Raw genomic sequence first — 27757 nt, 5'->3', positions numbered from 1 at the left:
GCGATGAGGTTGATCTGCTTTTATTTATTTATTTTCAAATGATTTTTAGACATTTGAATTTTTGAAATTCTGCATAGTACTTTTTGTACTTTAAGTAGCGGGTGAGATATTCCTTCTGTAACCCGTAGAGGGCAGCAGTGCTCTATAGCCACATGCCAGTGGTCTATCCCCACCGGAAATACGTCATCTTTAAACAGTTTGCTTTGCTGTAGTGCATGAGGTTGGCGGGCTGCTACTCTAGTCAGTGCTGTTTTGTTTATTTGTAGACAATATTAGTTTTCATATTCACATCGGTGTCCTTGGAAACTAACTCTACAGCCACATCAGCTAAAAGCACCCGACATATATTGTTTTAATACAGGTGAAGTACTCGGGTTTATTTTCAAACATTTTCAATAATACTTGAATGCTACCGCTGGCTGGCTAACTAGCATGTAGCTTGCGTGTCTGGTAGTAATGGATGGTGTTAATGTTGTTAAGGGTCCTTCTAGTACAACTAACTACTCGAGCTACTTAGTCAAAAGTCTGTATCTGTTCATGTTTTGTAATGGCATCCTCGTGTTTTATGTTAAATGAAGAAGTTAGTACTATCAATACTAGCTAGTACTATCTCTGATAGTTACCACTGTCAACCTGAGCGAAAACTGTCAAAATAGTAAATCTCACAGAGCTCACAAGTCACGACGCAATTGTGGACTTGTAGATCAGTGATCACTTGTTTAGCCTGTCTTGTTTATTAAATCTTGCATTTTTACTTTTGTATTCATTTTGTATGTATTCAGTACAAAAATAGTGAACATATAAGATCAAGCTACACCAGGATTTTCAGTGCGCGTTTACGCGAATACGCACACGCGCGAATTTAGGTCCGGTCCTATTTTAAGTGCGCGTACGCGGGGTTCGCGTTTTAGGGTAAACGCGCACAAAACGTGCGCGAAAAGCCTGGTGTAGCCCGGTTGTTAGGCTTTTGGCAGACGCTCTTAATCCAGCGATTATTTACAGTAAAATGACAAGGAAAGGTTTTAGACATGCGTGGCTGTGATATTGCATACATTTCATGTATTCCATGGAGGTTGATCTATGGCTGTTTATCTGGAAAACATGAAATGTAGGTCAGTGGTTCCCAAAGTGGGGTGGGGACCGGGACCCCCAGGGATCCTTGAGGGAAGTCTGCAGCTAAATGATAGTTTGGAACCAAATGGACCCTTATGGGTGGGTCCATTTGGTTCCATTTGTACATAGTTAAATTAACATTGATATTACAATTATAAATTGGGGTTTCCAGAGATAGAAATGCGATTAAATGGTGGTGTAGACTAATGCATGTCAAACTTGGGGTCCTTGAAATTAAATGGGATGAGAATCACTGGAGCCGTAAAAATCTTGTTTTATGGGGGATATCTCTTAAACCACTGATGTAGGTAATATCACATGGTCGAATGAGCTAATACGTTTCCATTCGTCAGTGATGATTTTCATGTTAGCCCTGAAACATGACTTCAACTTCAGCCTGTTTTTTTGGACAGCTACATTTACAGAGCAAACGTGTAAATAAACAGTGCTCACCCAATGTGCCACGTTAGAATTTTGCTTGGTCGGCTATTAGCACCTGTGCTAATAAGACAGGGGGCAGCGGTGGCCGAACGGTTTGCGGAGCGGTCTTGATACCGGAAGGTCGGCAGTTCGAATCCCCGGACTGGCACGTTAAAATTACCACCGCTGAAGTGCCCTTGAGCAAGGCATTGAACCCCTACCATGAAATGTTCTATGAGCAGGGTGTGGCTGTAAACAAGCATCTCAAGCCTAGTCCACTTCCCTGGGTAAACATCCCGCGTTGTTTAATAAAAGGCATTTTAATCCGATCGCCCACACACAACACACCTCCCAACCGATAGGGGCGCATAGTTGAAAGCCTATGGCGAAAAAAAACCATCTCGGATATTAAACAACGCGGAGTGCTGATAGCCGACCCAGGAACATCCATCTAACATCCGGCCATTTTACATGCAAATGGCCCTCATTGACCAGGCCTTTTCAAGGAATGAGGCAAATTAAAAGGTGTACTTTTGAAATAGGCCTTTCAGTTTCTCGAAGTCCAACCATATATATGTATGTATTGTATTTATATACAATATAAATTCATGATTTGGATCTATCTTATTAAAAAGTCTCTCCCTAATAGAGTTGTAGAATGGCATTTCATTTTCAATTTCCTTTAGATCACACTTCACACATATCAGATACAGGTGATGGTATTCCTGCTGGGCATTGCTGCCTGACCTCCAGTGCCTTTTGAACAGGTGTGCTGTCACACCTCACCGAACACCTCTGTGGGCCTAAACGGGTCATCAGCTGGGGACCACCATTCATCAACGTTTCGCTCCTTTAACCCCAGTACGTCTCATGGTGGCGGAGCGGTGGCAGGGATATCTCCCTGCCACCCCCTGCTGATGCCCTAGGTGTTTGTCCCCCAACTCTTATGCTTCCTCCTTAGCCACAGCCAGAAGCTGCCTTTCTCCGCCTCCTCAGCCAGATCTTTCATGGCTTTCCGATGCCCCGCTCCTGTGCATCCCATGTCGAGGAGTAGGCGAGCAGTTGAGGAACCTACGAAGCCCCTACACACCACTTCCACAGGGCAAATAACAGCTTTCCGGCCAGCCTCCCTGCAATCCTTTAGATCACACAGACTACATAATCTATCCTCCTCAACCGTGCCTATAAATATCTGCCTGTCTCAATATGCAGACCAAGTATGCCACGTTATAATATTCACATATTTTCATCTTAAATATGTGTTTTCCGTGAAATTGCAGATGGACAGAGAGAGGCTTCCGGACTCATCTCAAATCTCGCTTGAGTTTGTTGCTGGGATAAAGAAATGTCATTAACAAAGTAGATTTTCTCCTGATTTGTCTCGCTAATAGAAGCCACTTTACTAGTATGAATACCTTGTAAATAGTGTGTGCCTTGTGATGATTGGGTCCAGTATTTAGTTCAGTGACCATAAGGAATGGTTCAGAAGCTGTGTTCACGTTCATTCTCGCATTGAAAATGAATAGACTCCAACATTCTTCCCGTCTCCTAATAATGTTACCGCCCACCTCACGCAGATACGGGAAGTAAAGCAAAGTTGGCCTCTCTTGCTAATTCTCCTCTTGGAGTTGAACCATGACGCTCGTCATGTGAACCATGGCTAATGTCATGTATGACTTTTGCGGCTGTATGAATGAACAAACTTTGACATATAGAGCCTAAGGTATTAACATTACATACTTTGATGTCTTATATACAGTGGTGGTGGTGGTAGCATCGTCATCATGCCGTCCAGCGTTGGACCCAGCAGCCCTGCTGCTGCGCTAGCCGAGGCGCTGGAGTGCTCTGGTCGGATCATTGACCGGCACCTGCAAGAGGACCGCTTCTTTCCTGACCTGTCAGATCTGCTGTCGGTTTCCTCTCACAGTAAGTGATGACATTCATTGCACACTAGAACAGATCAGTTGTGTCCAACCCAAGGAGAATATATGCATAGACCACCGTTTGACACAACCTTTTAAAGCTTTTCAAGGGAAGACACATATTATACGACTATGGATGGGCAAACGGTTCACACAAAATCCCACAATAACTGAAGTGTATCAGTGTATCTTTTCAGTACATAGATTGTCCGTCAGTGCTCCTTGCTTAATGTACTCATGTTCTCTATAGTTTGCCTGCTAGCAATAGTAACCGTCTCTTACTCTGACCTGGCGGTCCTGTGGTTGCAAAACAACCCGATTCTTAACCCCCTCACCAGACACACAGACATCAAAAGTAAAGGGTAAAAAGGAAAAAAGAAAAATGTCATTTTTCTTTGGGACACTAATACATCTATGCCATAAAATCCTCCATTATTTTAATTCTGTACATATATTTGTACACTGAGTGTTCACAAGGGTCCATTTGGTTCCTAGAATCACCCATGTAGTTGGGGACCCCCTGGAAATCCACCAAGGACCCATGGGAGTCCCCTTGACTCCACGTTCAGAGCCAATGAACGCAGTAGAAGTATCAATGATACTCTGCTTTGTCAAATCTGTTGTAGCCATCAGTGAATATGACAATAATTTAAACGTGGAGTATTACCGTATCTTACCGTATCTTGTTTCCTTGCAGATATGCCATCACTCTCTGGAATGTCAGACATGGACTATCCCCTCCAGGGACCGGGGCTACTTAGTGTGCCAAACCTCCCAGAGCTTAGTGCGGTCCGCAGAGTACCCTTACCTCCTGAGCTGGTGGAGCAATTCAGCCGTATCCTTCATCAAAACAAACGAATTGACCGGTGCATTGACACCTGCCATACACAAATGTATACATGTGTTTCTCTTTTGTTTTTTTGTTAGGTTTCCTCTCATACAAAATGATCTGCCCAAGAAATTTGCATTCATCTTAACTAAGCTTTCTAGATATGCAGTGTAATTGCATGATGGGAGTCTTTCCTGAGATAAGTCGAGCATGGCTCACCATAGACAATGACATCTTCATGTGGAACTATGAAGATGGGTGCGTACTGCGTGCAGTTGCCTTATTAAACCATTACAGAGACCACTAAGGAATACAAATGTATTTATGTATTGACATTTTGAACATTTTCCTTGCAGTGGTGATGTGGCATATTTTGATGGTCTCATTGAAACCATCCTGTCAGTGGGTCTCGTGAAACCGAAGCCAGGTAGACCTAACACTTATCTTAAACCACTAAAATTGGATCACATATTCTTTTGTAGTTGTATTAAGATTTCATTTTTTTCTTCTCAGGGATTTTCCAGCCTAACATCCACTATCTCTTGGTGCTAGCCACACCAGTGGATGTGGTTATCCTTGGACTCAGTTTCCCTAAAGGCCATACAGGTGAGAACTCCCTCATCCAGACCTGTACACTGAAATATATTAGTTATTACCCACAGCCCCTTTTCCACTGGGTTTGAACCAGTTCAGTTATATTTCTCGGCCACTAAATAAATTGGTTCAGAACTGTCAAATGTGGCTAGGAACTGGAACCAAAAAAAAAGGCCGCCGGTTCCGTGAAAGCACCAAGGTTCCAAGAATCTAGACCAAAATCATTTTGGTTGAAAAAGTGCCATAGTGTCCACCCATTGATGCCTGAGGCCGAATCTGGGAATGCCTTCTAGGGCCTGACCTAAGGTTTCTGAAATCCTTCAAAATCATGTATAGCAATAGCTGATGAGACACAGAGAGCGCACCGGCATCAAGGGAAGAACAGCGTATAGGTTGCACCAGGCGTACAGACCTACTGTATTGGACTGTCCAGACTTTTTGCCTTTTCTCTTATAGGGTTGAATGACAGCATGTCTGGTGGGATGCAGCTGCTGCCGGACCCACTCTACTCCATACCAACAGACAATACCCACATCCTGGCCATTGCCTCCACAGACCACGGACGCATCTTCATGGCAGGCAAGGACGGCTGCCTGTATGAGATCGCATACCAGGCCGAGGCAGGCTGGTTTAGCCAACGATGCCAAAAAATCAACCACTCCAAAAGCAGCCTATCCTTTCTTGTTCCCTCCATGGTCCAGTTCTGGTTCTCGGAAGATGGTAAGGAAAGCGATTCAAATGATGAGGGTCATGTCTCTGGTCCAATACAACTTTTTATAATGCAGACACATGTTATGTTCAACAGACCCCATTATGCAGGTAGCCATTGACAACTCCCGCAACACACTCTTCACACGCTCAGAGAAAGGAGTCTTACAGGTGAATTTATTGGATGTTGTGTCACTATTTAAACTGCTAATGTGCCTCTTGTGAAATTGAAGTTTGTCAAAAATGAGTATTTCTTAGTCCTGATTTTAAAATTCTTACCTAGAGGTTTAGTTGATTGTTTGTTTGTGTTTCAGGTATATGACCTAGGTGCTGATGGCATGGGCATGAGTCGTGTGGCATGCATGTCACAGAGTAACATTGTGGGTGCAGCTGGAAACATTGCTAGGTAAGTCTAGATTGATCAAGTATAGAAAATTTTCAGCATATCTGTGTTGGATCCTTCAGTCCTTTTTTTGCGTTTTCTCCAATTACAGGACAATTGATCGTTCTGTCTTCAAACCTATTGTCCAGATCGCTGTGATTGACAGATCTGAGTCTTCCGACTGTCACCTGCTTGCTATTACTCATGCAGGTAAGGATAATTAGTGAACCAGTGATGTGTATTGTTAATTTCACAATATAAACACATTGGTTGACGTGTGTCATTTGGTATTATTCCTACTAATACCTTCATTTATTTAAAAACAATGTGTTTAGGCGTGCGTCTCTACTTCAGCACCGCACATTTTACCCTGCCACATCAGAAGCACGTTGCTGTGAGACCCAGCCTGCTTGCTTTGGTGCATGTCCGCCTCCCACCGGGGTTTTCTGCATCTTCAACCCTGCAGAAACCTGCAAAGGTCCACAAGGCTCTACACAGCAAAGGTAGTTGCTCTTTCTTTTTTTTTTTAACTTACAATTATTGTTTTACAAGACAAGACAGAAAAAACAAACTTACAATACATATAACATCACAGACGTACAAAAAATAAAAATCGACATTGCGTTTTTAAAAAGTTACTTTATCTTTCTAGGCATTCACAGTTTTCTCTCATTCCCCTATACCCTTAAATATTGTCCATTTATACCATTTGTCCTCCATCTTTTCTTCTTGTAGCCTCAGACTGTGTGTTAGTTTTTCCATAAAATGAATCTCCTGAATCAAGTCCTCCCATTGTTCCTGTGTTGGAGGTTCCATCTGTCCCCATTTTCTTGTGATAGCTTTTTTTGCTGCCGCCAATAAAATGTTTATCAAATATCTATCCTCTCCTCGTATCTGACCCCCCATCAGGTTTCCTAAATACAAAACATCACACTTCATAGGCACCTCGTATCCCAATATCTTTTGTATCTGCTCATGTATCATTTTCCAAAACACATCCATTTTGGGACATTTCCAAAAAACATCTACATTTGCATCCCCACAACCTCTCCAACATTGTATCTGTTGCTTCAACTGTTTACTCTTGATTTTTGGTGTTATAAAAAATCTGCATAGGTTTTTCCAAGAGAATTCCCTCCATATCCGTGAATTGGTAGTTGACTGATGCATTCTCCACATATGTGTCCAATCTTTTCCTGTAATTTCTATGTTTAGTTCTGCTTCCCATTTATTTTTAATGTATTCCGTTGAATGACTGCCACTCATCAGAGTTGTATATATTGCTGATATAATTAGAATCTTTTTCCCCTTGTATATATTTTTGATGATTTGGACAATACCATTCACTTCTATGGAGGGCCTCCCTTTGACTTCCTTAGTGTAATAATCCCTTAGTTGCAAATACCTGAAGAAATCATGTTTATCCAACATGTATTTAACACTCAAATCTGTGAAACTCTCTAATGCCCCATTTTTCTCCAAAACACACCATGCCGTCATTCCTCTATTACTCCATATTTTAAATTCCTTATCATACCCTGCAGGTTTAGGTTGCTCTTTCTTATCTCCTGTTGAATACAAGACAAGTGGCCACATCTGACTGTAATACATTGATTTTTATCCTCAAAGGAGTTTTACTAATGGCTGCATCTGAGACGGAGGATAGCGACATCCTGTGGTGCATCAACCACGACTCTTTCCCCTTCAAGAAACCCCTTATGGAGACTCAGGTAGAAGCTTATGTTTTGTCATGCAGTACACTCAAATTTGGGGTTTGTGTGAGATGTTCTTAATGTTCTATAAATTGTATTGTATTGTAGATTATGTCCAATGTAGATGGTCATTCCTGGGCACTCTGCGCTATTAATGAGGAGAGGCCCACCAAGGTCTCTACTCTGCTGAACAAAGACCTGGTCCCCATTACGGACTCACCTGTGGTGGTTGAACAACACACTATCCCTCCACAAAGATTTGTCCTTCTGTCCGCTAAGGTCAGTATAGCAATACTTTAACCCATTTAGACCTGAGGACGTGATCTGCTTTAACCATTACTTAAGTTCAACTAACTCCACCACCTCTCTCTCGTGCAAGTCATTGACAATATATAAAGTCACTCACAACGCCAACTTTGATGAGGCAGTATTGCTTTGTTTTCAAAATGTGAGGTATTTCCTGAAAAATGGAGTTAGGTGGTTTCTTCCCGACAGCAGAGATGTATATTCTTTCCTGTACTGCAGGGCAGTCACATCTTCCATAAGCTACGTCCAGTTGACCAACTGCGCCACCTCTTGGTCAGCGGTGCCGGAGGAGAAGGTGAAGAAATTGAACGATTCTTCAAGTTGCACAGGGTAAGAATTGCACATTTTGAACGTCATCGGATTACACACAAACGAATGTACACATGAGTGCATCACACATTATACAAGAATCATATATGTTTGATTGTTCTCTCTTTTCAGGAGGAGCAAGCATGTGCCACAGCTTTGATCCTGGCTTGTTCTAATGCCGCTTGTGACAGAGAAGTTTCAGTGTGGGCCACCAGAGCCTTCTTCAAGTCAGTGTTGATTTTAGTTGATTTATTCAGTCTTTTGAATAGTTCAATCTCCAGTTGATTTAGTCGACTGAAATGTATTTTGGTGGGCCTTGATGCCGTTGTAATGGCTGATTTTACTGCGACACATTGTGAGCTTGTAGATCGGATATTTTCAGCATGCAAGTAAAATGACTTGTCTTATATTTATACTGGATCTCTTGTCCACTAGTCCATTCCTAACATTTTAGTCTAGTTTTATTTGTTGATGAAATTGTCATTAGTCTTAGTTTTAGTCATCATAGCTTAGTTTTCATTTAGTTTCCATTTAGTTTTCGTCAGTGAAATAAGGTAGTCGACGAACATTTTTCGTCTTAGTATTAGTCGACAAAATCAACACTGCTTCAAGTCAGTGTTGTGTTTACTCTCCGATGCAGTTGCCCCCACAGCTGGGATTATAAAATATAGTAAATAAAAAATGCTCTCCGAAAATGTGGATGGAACCGTGATAGCCAGTTTTAAATATTGTAGATGTTGGAGTGCAGTGCTTTAGATGCATAACGTTCCTATTAAAATGTGATGGGCTAAGAATCGGTTCAAGTTAATTCATGTTGTGCCTAAAATATTAGCTACTTGGCAAGAAAGAATCACCTTGTTAGAATGCCCTCTAGTGGATAGAAGGTACATAACAACCATAATGCTATAGCCCAAGTATGCCCAATGGGCATTGTGGATACTATGGCCCTCATTTATCAATCGAGTGTAAAATCTGCCACAGATTCGAGTGCAGGTTTCGTAGTACACCCACGTCGCCACGGCATTTACAAAGTGATCGCAAACAGCTGATCCTTCCTTAATTTCGTTCTGACGTTAATAAATGTGACGGCTGAAATCTATCTGGCACGCCCTATGAAATCAAGCCTCGCCCTCGTTTTTGCGACTGAACACATGAAATACGACCTGTGGGAACCATGGAAACCATGGAAGAAAAGTTTCTCCCGTGCCTTGCTGCCCGCCTCACCCACACACACACACACACAGAACTTACAGAAGCACACGCAACTTGCAAGCCCAACTAACTGGTGTCTTGTTAAATAAAGAACGAACACCTGATGAATTAAATAAAGTTGTAGGCCTACCCTGTCTGTTTCCCTCTCACCTCGCTTGCCTTGCTGTCATGTCCACGCACGCACCTACATGACACGTACATCGACATCGCATCGCCATGAATGGAATTAGTTTGTAGGCTGGCCTATATACATTTTACCCATTCGTGCGCAGTGCACGGCGAAAGCGTGATACTGCGCACTGCTGTGGATGACTCAGTGATGCCTGCATGAGAGATAGGCTATCATGTCATCAAGGCAGTCATAATCAACGTTTATGTAGTGATTTGATCATTGATGAACGAATCATAAACATATGGATGAAGGCTTGCCGCTTGCATGTGTGCTGGTATGTGTTGGCGACGCACGCCGCGGTCCCGTCCTCCCGACCCCCGAAAATGATCTCGCTTTTATCTGAACTGTCAAAACTGTCAAAACCTGTCTAAGCACTTATTTAAATGGTGAATGATTAAGCCCCTTACGCCTATAGCCTGCTATAGTACTTACTACAAATAGGCAAGCTGTATGCTTGTCATTGTCACTTGGAAATAAAGGCGTGCAGTCCATTCATGCCTTTTTTTTTAAATAATATCATAATCACATATGCCGCATCACAGCATGCTCTCCAAAATCATCTCACAAGTGCGCTTGCATAACAAGGCCAGTAAAGCACTGTTTGATTAAGCACAAACTAATACATTGTAAACATGTTATATTGTTTTTAATTGCGCGATTTTAATTACTTGTAAAGTTGGAAATCTCTCCCTTTTTTTTTTACATACACATACCGTTTTATATTAACATTTTAGGAGTGAAAACATATGTTTAGATGCCTGTGACAGCGTGTCAGCAGTTCAGACAAGGCTGCTCCGCTTGTGTACGACAGAAAAACAACCAAGGAAAAAGCGTAAGCAAGCTCCCGAGCAGACGTGGGTTTTGAACGTTGTCGAGTTCAATTTCAAGCTTTGCCGGAAATGGTAAATGTCGAAAATGTCGGTAATTTCGGCGTGCACCCATATTTTGGCGTACACACGGTTGATAAATGAGGGCCTATGTATCTTATCACATACATCATAATCGTCTAAATTTGAGCATTACAAATCTTATGAAGCATTCTAATTATTATTATAGAGGACGAGTTTTACAAACCATTGTATACAACAACTTTTTCATTGCTTTATTAGATATGGAGGAGAAGCACAGATGAGATTCCCCTCAGCCATCACATCTCCAAGCAATGTTGGACCCATGTTTAGCTCTCCTTTACCAGGTAAATATCACAACCCTGGTGGTTTGCTGAAAAAGGTATGCGGCAAACGGGATGTAAAATTGGCTGGCGGGTAGCTTTAAGGCCAGGCTTAACCTTTCTTGATAGTTTTTGGCACCCTCTAAGCACCCTCCTTTTCTCATTCTTTCCGCAGGTGTTTTACCTACTCTTCCAATGACACCTTTTGTGGCTGCGACCCCCATACCCTCAGGGGCTGCCCCTATTGCTTCAATGTCCGCTGGCCCCGAGGTGGTCTTCTCTGGAAAACACAACGGCATCAGCGTCTACTTCACCCGCATTCTGGGGTCAGTTGTGTAACTGAACTGCAATGTCTGCATTAAATATGGTATCTGGGTCATAATTTACTAGTGGTCTTTGTTGGAACCATTGATGCTGGTGTATGTTCACAATGCAGACGCTAATTCCTTTTTACAGGAGTATCTGGGATGGGAGCCTTGCTGTTGAGAAGACCATTAACAAAGGGAATCAGACTATGACTATTGTGAGTAACACAATAATGCAATTATGTGACGTTTTCAAGTTGAGATCATTTGTATAGCCCTTAATCATATTTACGTTCTCAAAGTTAAATTACTGTTTTGATAATGGTAATGGTGGCTAATCAATGTTTCCTTTGCCAGCTGGAGAGCAGTGTTGGCCCTGGTGCTCTGGAGTCGGTCCTTCTGGAGTTAAAGGGTCTGCAGGAATTCCTTGATAAGAACGCTCAGTTCAGCCCCTCATCTTTGGGAGCAGCCAGGTAACGGCTCTCTGTCTCTCCTCACTGTCTTTTCTTTGACAGGGGCTTGAAAAGCACCTGGACTACATCAGCTGAGCCCCGTGGATCTTCAAAATGAGATGCAAACACAGTAGAATTAATCAATTAATACCTTGCAGTTAATGTGTTACTATGATACTAAAAAGAATGAATTATGCTCAGTAGTTATATTCTTCCAGTGTTCTATAGTCCAACTGTTATATACCGGTAGTCCGATAGTACAAAAATAATCAACGGCAGCAACATGTCTGGTTGCATATAAGAAGTTGTAGCATACAAGGCCATATAAAACCACTTTCTGTAAAATGTACAGCATGCTAGCGGCTGTCCTACTCATTGTGTTGCATTTTTATTTGATACAGTTTTGTTGTCCACTTGTGGTCTGAAAATCGGTAGTAGTTATACCAGGAAAAACAATGTGTACCATACACCCATGGCTACCTTTACTATAATAATTTCTCTGAGATTGAACTGCACTACATGTGATTATTGAGAGAAATGCTGTCCACACTCCACACACTTTAAGCAACATTCCATTTAATAGGCTTAGCTTTCAGTCTGATTTTGCATTTAACGGAAGTGCACCTACAGTACAGCATCTCTCCTGTCCAATGTTTCTACTGTGTTTTGTGGGTAACATGTTCTCTGTTGGCTGACAGTTTCAGCTCCCCTGCCAACCTGCAACAGAGGCTGCTGGGGTTCATGCGCCCTGATGGAGCCAGCTCACAGCAAGTACAGCAGGAGCTCCAGAGGAAGTTTCACAGTGAGTGATGAGCAAAATATGTAATGCTTTTCATTTGTGGTTCATTCTCTCGCAATCACTCACTGGCCCTTGTCTGTGCATAAAATAAATGTGGACTTGCAGAAATGTTCAATGTTTATCTACAGTATGTGATGAGGGTTATTATACAGTACTTGTACTCACACCATTTCGTTATGTGATTGTCTTTCTATCCCTCTTTCTCTCCGTCTGTCTGTGTGTGTCTCTTGTATTCAGCGGAGGCACAGGTCTATGAGAAGATGTCCCTGCAGGGTATCCAGCAGCTGGTTCATCGTTCTTGTCAGACACTGGCCCTTTGGAAGCTTCTCTGTGACCATCAGTTTAGCCTCATCATCTCAGAGCTCCCCAAGGTATTGTATGATCTCACTCAGACACACACATGTTCACTTAAACTGTAGGCTGAGTGAAGTGCACATGCCTACACTATTTTTGGTGTTCATGCCCTGGCTTAGCTAGTGTAAATCCTCATACTTATACATCCAATAAATTAGCATAATATTTGAGCCTGTGTGTGTCTGTCGCAGTTAGGGTGCAGTTTTCAGTATAATGGACACTTTTTGTGCCTATGACTTGATTTCGGCTTATCGTCCTTTTAGAAAACGTGAACGTGTGATGAAGCAGTCTGCAGAGTCACTTGTCACGCACTGTGCTCCGCGTCATAATTTCAGTGTACAATTTATTATTCCTTATGAATTTTATAAATAGAAATGCCTGTGCAATAAGTTTGATCGACAGCATTGGCTGTGGCTGGAAACTGAAGGACTCTTAGCGCTGTCCCTCAAAGACAACCAGTGGAGGAGGGGCGTACATTTATTCTTAAATGTTGTGTGTTTTGTAGGAGTTCCAGGAGCAGATGAAGGGAGTGAGTTTTAAGGACGTGGTGATTCGGGGTAAAGAGCTTACAGGAGCTCTCATCACAGCACTCATTAACGTTTACATCAAAGACAGTGCCTCCGTGGATGCAGTCAGTAATCACCTGAGGGACATCTGTCCCTTACTGTACAGCAGTGATGACAGTGTGTGCTCTAAGGTAAGTACATATCCACATACCGAGGGGACACAGACACACATTGACACACGCACTAGTATGCTTTAACTACATGACAGTCACTGGCTTTTTCTAATTAACCCTAAACAGGGTTCTGGTCTGGAAAGGTTGTGGAAATCTGTCTTAAATTAAAAGGGGACTAAAGACCTTCTGTTTTGGTGCTTTTTAACATGTAGCTGTATAGGTGACCACTGAATGCATTAATTGTTTCTATTCTTATTTTGTCCTTTTAAATATTTTTGCTTTGTAAAGATTGTTGTTAAGATTTGTTGTTAAGATTTGCTTCAAATGTGATCCGCCACTAGAAAACAACCCCATGATGCCACTAAGCCTAAAAGTTGCACTTGCTGGCATTGTTTTCACTGGCCAGTGGCAAGCTCTGAGCTGTGTAAACTGTAAACCCTAGTATGATTCCCTGTAAATTCTGGTTTCCATTTCCTCTTGCTCCATCCTTCACAGGCTAATGAGTTGCTGCAGTGCTCTCGGCAGTTCATTCAGAACAAGGCAGATAAAGAGAAAACCCTAAGAGAGTCACTACGACTGTACCAGCAGATCAGCCACCACACAGACCTGCCCCTCGTCTGTTCTCAGTACAGGCAGGGTAGGAACACACACACACACACACACCACTGCTATTTTCACTATATAGTTATTAGTTGGTAATTGGTATGTATAATAATCATTAATCATGCTCCTTCTAATCAAGCTCCTTGTATTTTGTAAGCTTGTATCTTTTGGTTCAATGCCTCTTTTGTATTATCTTGGCTTCTGCCACACTTTCACTTTATACCACTAATGGACTTGGTATAACCCCCCTCACACTTTCGTGTGCACCCCAGATAGTTTTTAAGTTGCTTTCTTCAATATTTTATATTCAATTGAGCCCCCCCCCATTGCATGCCAATACAAAACTCCAAACTTCACGTTGGTGTCATTAAACATGGCCCTGCTTCTAATGACTGATAATGTCATTCTAATGAATGTATCATTTTAATGTCCAGCATTAGGTACAGACCTCAGCCAGCCCAAGGATTGCTCTCACAAGATCAGCCTTTAAATTATCTGTCTTTCTCCCTCTTCCTGTGTATCCCAGGCTTTAATCGATGGGGCAAAACAATGCTATGATCAAAAACATAATTTGAGAAAAAGAGGTTATTGTTTTCCCACACCAGAAGACACACAATTATATACATCTACTCTGCATTCGTAAAGGAAAGCAACAAAGCGGTTTGAAATATTGGCATAATTAAATAATTAGTCAGGAAAAATGGGACAATCTTAGTCACGAGAAGCAGGGATGTGTGTTTACAATGAGTCCAAAGGTGGAGTTGGATATTGCACAGGAGAATCAAGTATCAAACAAATGTCTAAATACTGAAGCAAGCATCGTAAAAACTGTCTGGAGTATGCAGGTGTGAAAATGACCACAGAAGTAAAATTCCTCTTTAAATCTTCCCCCAAATCCCCACAGTCCGTTTCTACGAGGGAGTCCTGGAGTTGTGCCTCACGGCAGCAGACAAGAAGGACCCCCAACGTCTGGGACCCCACTTCTATAAGAACGGAGAGCCAGAGGAGGACAGAGCTGGGCAGATGGCATGCCAGGAAAGGTAACGCTGCAAACTGTTGAATTAACTACAGTATGACACTTATAGTAGCGGATTGCTACTAATAACAAATTCTCTCTCTCTCTCAGATTGTCGTGTTATAAATGCATCACAGATACCATGCAGGAACTGGTGAACCAGAGCAAGGCTGCCCCTCAGTCTCCTAGTGTCCCCAAGCAGCCTGGACCACCAGTTCTGACATCTGACCCCAATATGCTGAGTAACGAGGATGCCACTGCCCATGTGAGTAAAACAAAAACAAACTTTTTGAGTGGTGCAACCACTCCTATAGACAGCTACAGTATGTGTGTGCGTGTCCCTGTGTCCGAGCACGATAACGTTTGTTCACCACCAGGTGTCACTGTTGCACAGCCTAACACACAGATACAAACCCACACAGGCCAGGGAGGAGGGCTTGTACAGACGGTCTGATTTTATTTTTTAGCTAAAATAGAGCATGAGTTACTACTGCTGCTACAGTACTGTATATACAAGGATTCTTATTTCGCACACTTCTTGTTCTTTCTCTCCCTTTAATTTGTTCTGCTGATCTTGCCAGTGCTGTAGGCTTCTTAGTTTTATCTTTTTTTGTTGTTTGCATAGCTCAAAAGTGATGCCTCCACAGTACACATTCTTGCTGCTACAACGCTAACTTAAGCTGTCAGCTAGTGGATATGTTCTTAAAGTTGAACATTGACCCCTAATGCCCCCTTCACGTGACAAGTATCACTGTGGGTGCCAGTGTACTGTGGAATCCTACACATACGCGATAACGTGATTGGGAGTAGAGGGTGGGAGAATAAACAAAGACACCACGTTAATGGTAACATTAGAACAGTACATGATGTACATTGTTTTAGATTTTTCAAAAGCTAGTAGACCCACCTGAATACTGACATAACTTACTTTATGAGGTTGTGGTATTATGTTAATGCTTTAGAGTCCTCGGAACTCGGGGACATATAAATTAGTTTCTTCATTTCAGCCAGATTTTCTTGCCCAAATTATTATTCGTGTGGAACACACTGGAGAGTTACAGGAATTCTGGCGTAATGAATCCTCATGAATAATTATCCAATCATTTTGTTTTTGTAGTTTGAACAGATGCTGGGTCTGGCCCAGAGGTCTCAGGATGAGCTGTTTCACATAGCCCTCTACAACTGGCTCATCCAGGCTGACCTTACTGATAAGCTGCTGGAGGTCAATTCTCCGTTCCTGGAGGAGCACCTGATGCACATGATAAAGCAAGACCAGAGTAAGGTGCGCAACATGGACCTCTTGTGGCGTTACTACGAGAAGAGCCGCAGCTTTGGAAAGGCAGCCCATGTACTGGCCCGCCTTGCCGACATGTACAGGTTTGGCACAATCTCATACGTTAACCACTTGAACTGTATACTCAAATTGACTAGATTTACCCCTTTTTTATCGCTCTACACTACACTTTGTCTTTTCCAAACAAAACCCCATCTACAAGCTCACGATACATCGTGTTGAGCTCAGTGGCCTTCTGGTTAGAGTGTCAGCAATGAGATCAGCGACTGTAGGGGGGAATGGTATTTAGATCAGGGGCTAATTAATTTTGGCTTACATAGAAGTTATTCAATTTGGTTTGTGGGAGGGGAGGCTAAGCACCTGCCCCTGTAGCCGTCGCTGCCTGAGTACAGTCAAACACTTTGGCACCAAAAAAAAGTCCTTGCGGTCTTGTTTCCATTTAGGCCCTATAATATAATCAATTCATAGACATGACATGAAGAATAACAACAAAATTCAATATCATCAGTCAACAAAAAAATCACACCAGTGCGAAGTGAGTGGTGCAACTCCGTGTAGGGGTGGGGTCCAGACACACAGGAACGCACCTGCCGGCCCCATTCCGATGAACCGCCCGCGTCCGAAACGGTTGAAAAATGACAGAGTTAACGTGTGGGGGTCCCTCTACTGGACCCTCTACTGTACTGTCACTGTACTGTACTGGCACACCCGAAATCACCATATATGCAGTTAATATGTGCGTGTGTGTGTGTGTGTTAGGTTGCGCACATGTGGTGAAAAACAACCATGCTGTTTTCGTGCTCAGACGCAGCCACCCACCCAGCCACACATATAGCTCCGTAAGGGAGTAGTTGCACCACTCAAAAATCTATATCATTACAGGAAAAAAATAAAACACTATGTACAGAGTGGGGGAAAAGGTAAGTGGGGGGTGATCACCTGTTTAAGGGAGAAGTGATAATTCCTTTCCCTTGGAGAGGAGAGCATAAAGTCCCTGCGACTACTAGCTTAATGACCAGGGGGTGTACACCAAGCTGCCTCACTCTACAGAAACGGGAGATAGGCTCTTGCCCTATGAGCCACATGTCTTGACAAGGCGAGCTTGTCTTGATCTATTTTTGGTGAAGAGATTTGGTATAGAGGGAAAAGGAGTGGACCCAAGTGTGACCCCTGGGGGACCCCAGTCAATGGGGTATATAGGGTTTAAGAAGTAGAAATTGTGTAAAATATACAATATGGCCAGGAAATGTGAATTTATTTGCTTGTATGTTTCTCTGTTAATGTGCAGCACAGAGATCTCCCTGCAGCAGCGTTTGGAGTACATTTCTAGAGCCATCCTGTCTGCTAAGAGCTCCTCGTGCATCATCGCCCAGGGAGCTGATGGAGAGTTCCTTCATGAGCTTGAAGAAAAGATGGAGGTATGCAGTGGCACATGGAGACCACAATACTCAGTGATTCCCAAATTCTTTCATGTCCAGGACCCCCAAATGATTATGTTTTTGTAATCTAACCATTTGTGTAGTTGCATTTCTTAAGATAAAAGAGAAACCCGCTCTATGTAGCTTCACGGCACATTGTGAGCTTGTCATCGACTATATGGCAATAGCCAGCGTATATTGGTTAAACTGATAATTGATACTATTATTAACTAATTTTGCTGGGGACCCCATGGAACACCCTCAAGGACACCTGGCAGGCCCCAAACCCCACTGAGAACGACTGATGTAAACATCCTCAGACTGTCGAATTAAACATCTGCATTTGTTCAAGGCCGGGACGGGGAAAGTTACTTTTAAACCTTTGCAAGGTTTACCTCTGGACATAGACATACAGATTGACCCTCTTCTAGACAGCTAAACACCTGTAGAGCCGCACCGTAAAGTCTTTGTTCAAGATGGTGACTGGTAGTCTTATGTTCCCTGTTGCTACTTGCTAGGTGGTGCGTATCCAAGTACAGATCCAGGACACATTGTCCAGACAGTATTCCCAGCATCCCTCTGCGAAGAATGCCATATCACAGTTGGACTCAGAACTTCTGGATATCACTAAGGTGAGGTAACGCATGGTTTGAAAGGGTAAGAAATACATGTATGTACAATACATTATGAAACTTTCATGGACCTTTTTGTATCCTTCTTTATGTGTACTTTATTTTACCGTACTTAACGTATCTTGGTTGCTTGTTACTAACCAGTAAGACGCGCAAACGCGGGAAGCGAACGCAGCTCGTACATATTTGGGTTTTTTTAAGATTTATTTTTAAGTTATTTTTTTTTTAAGTTAACTTATTTTTAAGTTACGTTTAGCCATAACCATATAAGGAGTCCCCAAAGCAGCTATACGTCCAAATATGGAGTGTGTCACAAACAAATCACTCAGCTCCATATATGGGACACACATACACACACACAGACACACACAGACAGACATGATCTGCTAGGTCTCATAGTAAATGCTCACTGCGTTCGCAATCACAGCGTATTAACTTTTTTTTTCAAAATTTCAAAAAACATGGGCTATAACCCATCGTTTTTGTCATTTTTTCATTTTTGTCAAATCATCAAAAATGATGAAAAACGGCGCGCTATAGTATGCCGTACGATATAGGCTATAGCCCATGGTCCAAAATGATGAGAAACGAGGATAACTTTTTTTTTCAAAATTTCAAAAAACATGGGCTATAACCCATCGTTTTTGTCATTTCGTCATTTTTTTCAAATCTTCAAAAATGATGAAAAACTGCGCGCTATAGTATGCCGTACGATATGGGCTATAGCCCACGGTCCAAAATGATGAGAAACGAGGCTAACTTTTTTTTCAAAATTTCAAAAAACATGGGCTATAACCCATCGTTTTTGTCATTTTTTCATTTTTGTCAATTCATCAAAAATGATGAAAAACTGCGCGCTATAGTATGCCGTACGATATAGGCTATAGCCCATGGTCCAAAATGATGAGAAACGAGGATAACTTTTTTTTTCAAAATTTAAAAAAACATGGGCTATAACCCATCGTTTTTGTCATTTCGTCATTTTTTTCAAATCTTCAAAAATGATGAAAAACTGCGCGCTATAGTATGCCGTACGATATGGGCTATAGCCCACGGTCCAAAATGATGAGAAACGAGGCTAACTTTTTTTTTCAAAATTTCAAAAAACATGGGCTATAACCCATCGTTTTTGTCATTTTTTCATTTTTGTCAATTCATCAAAAATGATGAAAAACTGCGCGCTATAGTATGCCGTACGATATAGGCTATAGCCCATGGTCCAAAATGATGAGAAACGAGGATAACTTTTTTTTTCAAAATTAAAAAAAACATGGGCTATAACCCATCGTTTTTGTCATTTCGTCATTTTTTTCAAATCTTCAAAAATGATGAAAAACTGCGCGCTATAGTATGCCGTACGATATGGGCTATAGCCCACGGTCCAAAATGATGAGAAACGAGGATAACTTTTTTTTTCAAAATTTCAAAAAACATGGGCTATAACCCATCGTTTTTGTCATTTCGTCATTTTTGTCAAATCATCAAAAATGATGAAAAACGGCGCGCTATAGTATGCCGTACGATATAGGCTATAGCCCATGGTCCAAAATGATGAGAAACGAGGATAACTTTTTTTTTCAAAATTTCAAAAAACATGGGCTATAACCCATCGTTTTTGTCATTTCGTCATTTTTTTCAAATCTTCAAAAATGATGAAAAACGGCGCGCTATAGTATGCCGTACGATATAGGCTATAGCCCATGGTCCAAAATGATGAGAAACGAGGATAACTTTTTTTTTCAAAATTTCAAAAAACATGGGCTATAACCCATCGTTTTTGTCATTTCGTCATTTTTTTCAAATCTTCAAAAATGATGAAAAACTGCGCGCTATAGTATGCCGTACGATATGGGCTATAGCCCACGGTCCAAAATGATGAGAAACGAGGATAACTTTTTTTTTCAAAATTTCAAAAAACATGGGCTATAACCCATCGTTTTTGTCATTTCGTCATTTTTGTCAAATCATCAAAAATGATGAAAAACGGCGCGCTATAGTATGCCGTACGATATAGGCTATAGCCCATGGTCCAAAATGATGAGAAACGAGGATAACTTTTTTTTTCAAAATTTCAAAAAACATGGGCTATAACCCATCGTTTTTGGCATTTCGTCATTTTTTTCAAATCTTCAAAAATGATGAAAAACTGCGCGCTATAGTATGCCGTACGATATGGGCTATAGCCCACGGTCCAAAATGATGAGAAACGAGGCTAACTTTTTTTTCCAAAATTTCAAAAAACATGGGCTATAACCCATCGTTTTTGTCATTTCGTCATTTTTTTCAAATCCTCAAAAATGATGAAAAACTGCGCGCTATAGTATGCCGTACGATATGGGCTATAGCCCACGGTCCAAAATGATGAGAAACGAGGCTAACTTTTTTTTTCAAAATTTCAAAAAACATGGGCTATAACCCATCGTTTTTGTCATTTTTTCATTTTTGTCAAATCATCAAAAATGATGAAAAACGGCGCGCTATAGTATGCTGTACGATATAGGCTATAGCCCATGGTCCAAAATGATGAGAAACGAGGATAACTTTTTTTTCCAAAATTTCAAAAAACATGGGCTATAACCCATCGTTTTTGTCATTTCGTCATTTTTTTCAAATCTTCAAAAATGATGAAAAACTGCGCGCTATAGTATGCCGTACGATATGGGCTATAGCCCACGGTCCAAAATGATGAGAAACGAGGCTAACCTTTTTTTTCAAAATTTCAAAAAACATGGGCTATAATGGGCTTAATACAACTAATTTGATCAATATGGATGTTTACAGGTCCACTGGGCAACTTAGCCACAATTTGCAACTCTAGATTTTTTAAATAATAGGATGAATCCCCTCCATTGACTCCCCAGTGTCCCCACTCATCCAATTTGGTTTGTGATCTGCTTGTCTTAAACGACGTTAAACTCGCCAACATTGCAGCTGTAGTCCAAGCTTGAATTATCCTCTTTCAATCTGCCGAGCTTGTTTTTCATAAAAATCCACCGTAGACATGTTATGAGCTACTTTCTGTCAAGAAATTCTGTGCAGGTGATTATTTTTCTAAGTGCTGGAGTTTGGAAGCACTCGTAAGTCACTGAACGGCCCTGCGTACCACCTGTTTCGAATTTGCACATAATGCAGGAGGCAGCAGTGCGACCCGTTAACAAAAATGAGTGCTTCCAAACTGCAACACTTAAAATAATCACCTGCAGAGGATGTCTTGACAGAAACTAGCTCATAACATGTGAAAAACAAGCTTGGCAGATTGAAATTCAAGCTTGGACTACAGCTGCAATGTTGGTGAGTTTAATGTTGTTTAAGACAAGCATATCGCAAACCAAATTGGATGAGTGGGGAGTCAATGGAGGGTATTGCATGATATTGCATAATGGGATACATCCCATTATAAAAAAATCTAGAGTTGCAAATTGCGGCTATGGGCAACTAAACCTTGTGTGCACCTCAACATTAAATTGGCTCTTTTTTTCTTTTCTTTTTTTCCCTCCTAAATGTAAAACAAGTAAAAAGAATTGTGCTTTGGAAAATGGTCAGAAATAATGTAAAGATTATTTTAACATGAGTGGTACATAATTATCAGACCTTCATCATAAGACATTGTGAACTACTTGTTTATCCCCAAAATGACTGGATATCACAGGTTTTGTAGCATTGGTAGAAATATTGTGCCTTGAATGTCGTGGATATAAATGTGGATATAAAACAAATACATTATTTTATGAAAATGGTCCACTGTTCGGTTACCAATATAAATAAGTCAGTGCTGTGTATTCCTTAATAACTTAAAAAAGAAAAAAAAGGTCTTAAACATTGTACTGTGTTCTTTGTTGTAGCTCTATGGAGAGTTTGCTGACCATTTTAAGTTGTCGGAGTGCAAGCTGGCCATCATTCATTGTGCTGGACACTCAGACCCAATTCTAGTGCACTCGCTGTGGCAGGAGATCATGGAGAAAGGCATGTATATATATTATTTGTGTGAATCTCATTATTCTGTGAAAGTCTCACATAACAATTCCCAATGCCCAGTTCTGTCTTTGAGAGCAGTACTGTAAAACCACCCACCAGCCTACTTAACCAATTAACATTCCATCAGAAGGAATCCAGCCAGCAACTGCTTCTGGCGTAATGTTCCGTCTGATAAGCTTTATTATTGATATCAAACCCGATCGCTGATTTATTTTTTTATTTTTTGGCTTGGCCTTTCCTTCTTTAGCGATCCTAGACCGGATCTGAATAACTCAAAATCTACGGAGCTCTCCGTGGTTTGGATAAAACGCGTGATGTTCGGAGGTCTTTGCTGATTATCCGGTGTCTCGATGGAAACATTGGTGCTTTCTAGAGCAAGGATGGCTTCATTTTAGCTCGCTAGCATTGACGCTATTTATTTAGCATTAAACATGGACGCCCAAAACAGGATGTGGGTCCAGCTTGTGCTGCATTGACATGGGCTCCCGCGCCCACATTCATATGACTGTGAATGTGTGGCTCCAGGCGGCCCGTAAAGACATCAAACGCTATTCTCCTGTCAGATAGCCAGCAAAACAAGGAATTGTGGCTCACTCTGGTGGGCATAAAGCGTAGCTACTTTTGTGAATTTAATAGTTTTATTAGGTTAATATTGCTATGTTTGTAACCATTTTAGAAAAGCAATAAGCCACATGAGATGTACCAGGTTACCGTGGATTTTATAATGGCTGCGAGGCGTAGGTAGATAGTAAACCCCCCCCCCCCCCCCGCTGTTTGCACCAACTTAACATGTCCAGATGCTCCTTCGGACACCCGTCGCCATTAAGGCGTTTTACTGGTGTGTAATTCTGGTTTGGGGCTTCCGGCCTGATTACTACAAACCAGTGACTACAACCTTGTCGTAAGTTAACATCCGCTCCCAACTGGATCAGAAAACTCAAAAAAATTAAATTGTATAATTGGTCTAATAATTGTACCGGTAATCTGTGGGCTATGACCTTCAAAATTGAGATTGGAATTCGACCCCATAATGTGGCATCGGTCGGCTCAACATCATGTGTGTATCCTGTGTTTCAGAACTGGCTGACAGTGTAGCCATGAGTCCTGCAGACAGAATGAGGGCCCTCAATTTAAAACTGGTGTCGCTAGGAAAGATCTATGCTGGAACTCCCAGATACTTTCCTCTTGGTAAGTATTCACACACACCTAGTTTTCCTTTCTTGGCCTTGAATTGCATCTAACCTGCTTCGAGTCTTCTGTGTTTTGAAAATGTAATTGGCCGGACTTAAGAATCATTGAAATCATTTTCAATAGAAATCATTTCCAAATATTCGTTCTAAATGAATAAATAACAATGCTGTAGTTGATAATTACGGCATGTAAAATAATATTTTGGTGAGTCTGTTAGTTACACCAACACTGTTCTTGTGAAATAGTTATGCACGTAGACGCGAAGTATTTATAAAGATCACTATGTCCATTTAGCCTAACAGGGTTACTACCCCAGGCAGTTACTCCCACACAACACTAACCAAAACACCCACATGCTGCCGGCAGCAGATTAACATGATGGTGTGTTTGAAAGCAGATACAGTTCTTGTCAGCTCTTTGTGCACACATGAGTATGTGCAGTTTTGGTTCCCATAGTGACACGTCTATCAGTTGTCTTTTCTCTTGTGGCATAGCTTGCATTGGACATGATCTGGTAAGATTGTAAGAACTTACTTTTGGACAGTTTGTGAACTGTTCAGTAAATTCGTTTAGACAATGTGTCCAAAGTGCTAAAATCACTGACGTTGTAGACACTACATGGAAGGGTAGTTTCTGCCGTAGTATTGAAGGGCTGCGATGGCAAGCAGGTTCATCTATCGAGCACTGATCCACTTCTGGTTGCCGGAGCGGACTGCCGTAGCCGTTAAAGTCTCTATTTCCGGTGGTGAGACCTGGCTGCTGTAGAAAACATGTCACTATGGTATGTCTATTAGTATACTGTACATTGCCAACGGCCCCAACACTTATCTGTCTGTGTTCCTTAGAATTCCTAGTGAAGTTTTTGGAGCAGGAGGTGTGTAAGCTGAACTGGGACGTGGGCTTTGTCACACACACCATGCAGGAGATTGGAGTGCAGTTGCCTCGCCTGCTGGAAGTCTATGACCAACTCTCCAAAACACGGGTACACCTGTCAAATCATTAAATTGTATTCGATTATAGGGCTGGGCGATATAGACACAAACAAATCACATTGACCAAATACCTCAATATTACGACAATATCATATTTTGACAACTTTTGTTTACTTATTAGCATATAACGAGACAATATCTTGTCTCATATCACAATATTGATGAACGGTATTTAATAATACCCAGCTCTACATTAAATTATCACATGTGGCACTGGCATCATCTCTGACCCTTCATTTGTAGGATCCCTGTTGGCAACGCCTTAAGAAGCCCCTGCACCTGATAGAGTGTATCCATGTGCTTCTCTCAGGATATGTGGATGACCCCAGTACAGTACCCACATATGACAGGTAATGACTCCAGTACAGTACCCACATATGACAGGTAATGACTCCAGTACAGTACCCACATATGACAGGTAGTCAGGTACCCATCACTCTCAAAATGCCCAAAAACATACAGGATAGGAGATTAAAGGCCACCTACATTGCATGGCAGATTGAGTAATCACTTCCCATCGTAAAGAATTAGTCATGATTACTCATTTAGCTGCTAATGTGTGCTAAAGAAGCTTTAGTTCTAATTCTCCCTTTTTTTAAATGAAGGCATAACGAGTTAAAGAGTTGCAGCTTTACCATTATGTGTTTGAAAGAGATTATGTTTATATACTATATAAACATAATATCCATTTGAGGAGTGGTGTTCTCATCAAATCGATCCCACAGCTCCCTAATTGCCATGGATTTTCTTTCCTTTTTCCTCTAACTTGGTTAATAACCACTTTCAGTGATGTCCTTAGCTCCGTGCCTCAGAGGCATATTATTCCAATTAACACTCCGATTGCCCGGGGTTATTTAATCCATTAAATCATAGCGCCCAGCGATTTGTAGTAGCGGAGCACTTTTACCGACAAACAGGATGTTATCCCGGATGTGGATGTAGCAGCTAAATGTAGCCAAAACACTCTAGAGCCGATCGACAACAACGGGAGGTATGATGAAATCTACCGCGACTAGCGACTGGACCGTGGTGGGCAGTTTAAGACATGATCTTTTCTTAGAATTGGACGGGATGATTTAGTTAGAAATGTATAACGTTTTAAGATTTTCGTAATCTCTGTCTTTTTGATAAAACTTCGTCCTTGGCGCTGGGTGTTACTAATTTCGTCGGGGTATTAATATTGCATTGAACTTAATGCACATTTTCGGCTGCGTTGGCTGCATGACATACAGTAGACATGCTGCTTATTTTTGATTGATTGATTTATTCTATTGCAGACGGCGATTCACCAATGTGTGTCTTGACAACATCTGTGGTTACCTGGTGGAGCTGCAAGGTCTCAGCCCAAACTCTGCCTTGCAACAAAACATTGGCAACTTCAAATCCTTGCAGGCCAAGCTGGAGAAGCTTCACTGAGGTTCTGTGCAACTTACTGTATGAATACACCATCAAGGACAGATGATAGACTGCTGGAGCTTATACAGTTGGCATACATTAACAACCATTAAAATCCAAGCCATTCCCATTCTGTCGCACACATTGTCAATCGGTGTTCATTATATACGTGCACAGAGGTTCCCGGTATTCAATAGACTCCTGTGTTAACTGGGGTTATTAATGGCTGTTTTGCCAATTCGTCTCTAAATTGAGTCATTCTGCATTCAATCAATGTGTTGACATAAGAAAAGCACAAAGTAGTTCAAACCCATTTTCTTTGTTTGCCACATTTTCTTTGGACGATGAAGTCTTCTGTTGAGCACGTTTAATGCAAAAAGGCTCATTCTCGAGTTGAGATCCCATAGCCCAGATGGACGACCTTTAGGGCAGTCTCGCCATAATGGACTAGTTGATTGTTTGCTGTGTATCCCTGAAAACCAACCAGTGTCAGTTAGATATTGCAGTACCAGGCATAAACATTGGCAAAATATATATTTTGGATAAAATATATAGTTTGTTCCGAAACATCAGTGTATAGGCATCCAAAACAGAGTATTATTTTCCTTATTGTTCAAGTTGTTGTAAAGCAATGCAGTAATATGCAACAAGCTATTTGGAAAATAATGACGATCTCCAAAATAAGCTTTCTCTACTCAGCCTTTTTTTCTGGCTGTGATAAGTGGCTGTCGGACTACACTACAGTAACATACCTCACTGGTGTTAGGTCTGGCTGCTGTACTGGACACGTTTTGTAACTTATTTGTATAAACATTTATTGTACGTCTAATCACTGCAATTATATTTCTTAGACAGAATGATACTGCTGGCTGGAGGTATTGTTTTTCCTCCAGACATTGGTGATTGTAAAAATCAGACAATTTCAAATGCAATTGATGCTTTCAGAATTGAAACTTTAAACCAATTGTACATGATAATTGGATTTGAATGATTAGTTGAATCTATAGTTAAATATTCAAATACAATTGACAAAAACTGTATACATATTTCCTGACTCAGTTTAATTAATTAATTTGTTGTTCTTACTCAAGATTGCCTCTGTTCCACGTTTAACTGATCACATTGGTACTTTCATTTTGTTGTACTTAGTAGGCTCTGTGCATAACTGGAGTTAGTCCCAGGTTTCCTGGTGGCATACCCATTTCCTGTTGATGTTCCTCTAGCCATGTTTGATTGGCTCTGCGGCACGTTTAAAAATAAATGTATTTCCATATAGGTAAAATCTGCTGCTAAGCCAATGAAACGAAGCAGGAAATGCAGCCTTCTGGAAACCCCGGAACTACAGTTATGCACATTGCGGTCTATTAACTGGTACTTTTGTGATCAAGTGTTTTCAGAGAGAAAAGGTAAACTAAATTCAGTTGTTACACATGGTGCTTTTCAAATTGTATACAGAGAACTTTGGTCAGCAGTGATTGTTTTTTTAATTAAATATGTTTTTTTTACAAAGACATTTTTGGCATTGTTTTTACTTTATCAATGTGTATTAAAATAAACAAAATTCATTATGAAACGGCATTGTCTTCATTCAAATCTGTTTGCTAGTGTAAATGGTCAGCTGTGAACAAAGTTTTTATCCAGTTACAAGGACTTTATTTTCACAATTTTTCATCAACAGAGCATATTTTCTGGGTTCATAATTGCACTTAAATAATATTCTTGGTTGGTGTTTGTTGACATATATTTTTTAAATTGAAGATAATTTGTAATAGTCTTCAGAGTTGCTTTATCTCATTCCTACAT

General features: G+C 41.1%; 1 protein-coding gene across 2 annotated transcripts; it reads left to right on the top strand.

The window, feature by feature from the left end:
* Positions 1-217: 217 nt before the first annotated feature.
* Positions 218-27530, top strand: LOC308310331 (nuclear pore complex protein Nup155-like). 2 transcript variants are annotated; one of them, XM_080756638.1, is made up of 33 exons: positions 218-361; positions 3293-3459; positions 4153-4290; positions 4446-4542; positions 4641-4711; positions 4798-4890; positions 5335-5598; positions 5684-5757; positions 5901-5992; positions 6081-6178; positions 6304-6471; positions 7598-7698; positions 7789-7959; positions 8206-8316; positions 8428-8522; positions 10789-10874; positions 11026-11176; positions 11307-11373; positions 11513-11628; positions 12312-12409; positions 12644-12777; positions 13266-13457; positions 13935-14076; positions 14947-15082; positions 15169-15322; positions 16175-16434; positions 17640-17769; positions 18288-18401; positions 22244-22364; positions 23454-23564; positions 24413-24549; positions 24803-24909; positions 25837-27530. In XM_080756638.1, exons 2-33 carry the CDS (start codon positions 3318-3320, stop codon positions 25973-25975), a joined length of 4110 nt encoding a protein of 1369 aa, XP_080612764.1. In that variant the 5' UTR covers positions 218-361; positions 3293-3317; the 3' UTR covers positions 25976-27530. The 2 variants fall into 2 exon arrangements, with proteins under 2 accessions (XP_080612764.1, XP_080612763.1); XM_080756637.1 differs by having other exon boundaries at positions 12306-12409.
* Positions 27531-27757: the final 227 nt, after the last annotated feature.

The sequence above is a fragment of the Protomyctophum bolini genome, assembly GCF_963924005.1.
Source record: "Protomyctophum bolini genome assembly, chromosome: 22".
Taxonomy (NCBI): Eukaryota; Metazoa; Chordata; class Actinopteri; order Myctophiformes; family Myctophidae; genus Protomyctophum; species Protomyctophum bolini.
Note: the sequence above shows the minus strand (reverse complement) of the source record. Positions and strands in the feature narration are given on the sequence as shown.

What these genes read in the sequence shown, in the direction of transcription:
- LOC308310331 (XM_080756637.1), top strand. Translation starts at nt 3,318, where the DNA reads ATGCCGTCCAGCGTTGGACCCAGCAGCCCTGCTGCTGCGCTAGCCGAG. An exon ending in GCAGCTGGAAACATTGCTAG is followed by an intron (nt 5,993 to 6,080) that starts GTAAGTCTAGAT and finishes CTCCAATTACAG; the next exon opens with GACAATTGATCGTTCTGTCT. An exon ending in AACCCCTTATGGAGACTCAG is followed by an intron (nt 7,699 to 7,788) that starts GTAGAAGCTTAT and finishes ATTGTATTGTAG; the next exon opens with ATTATGTCCAATGTAGATGG.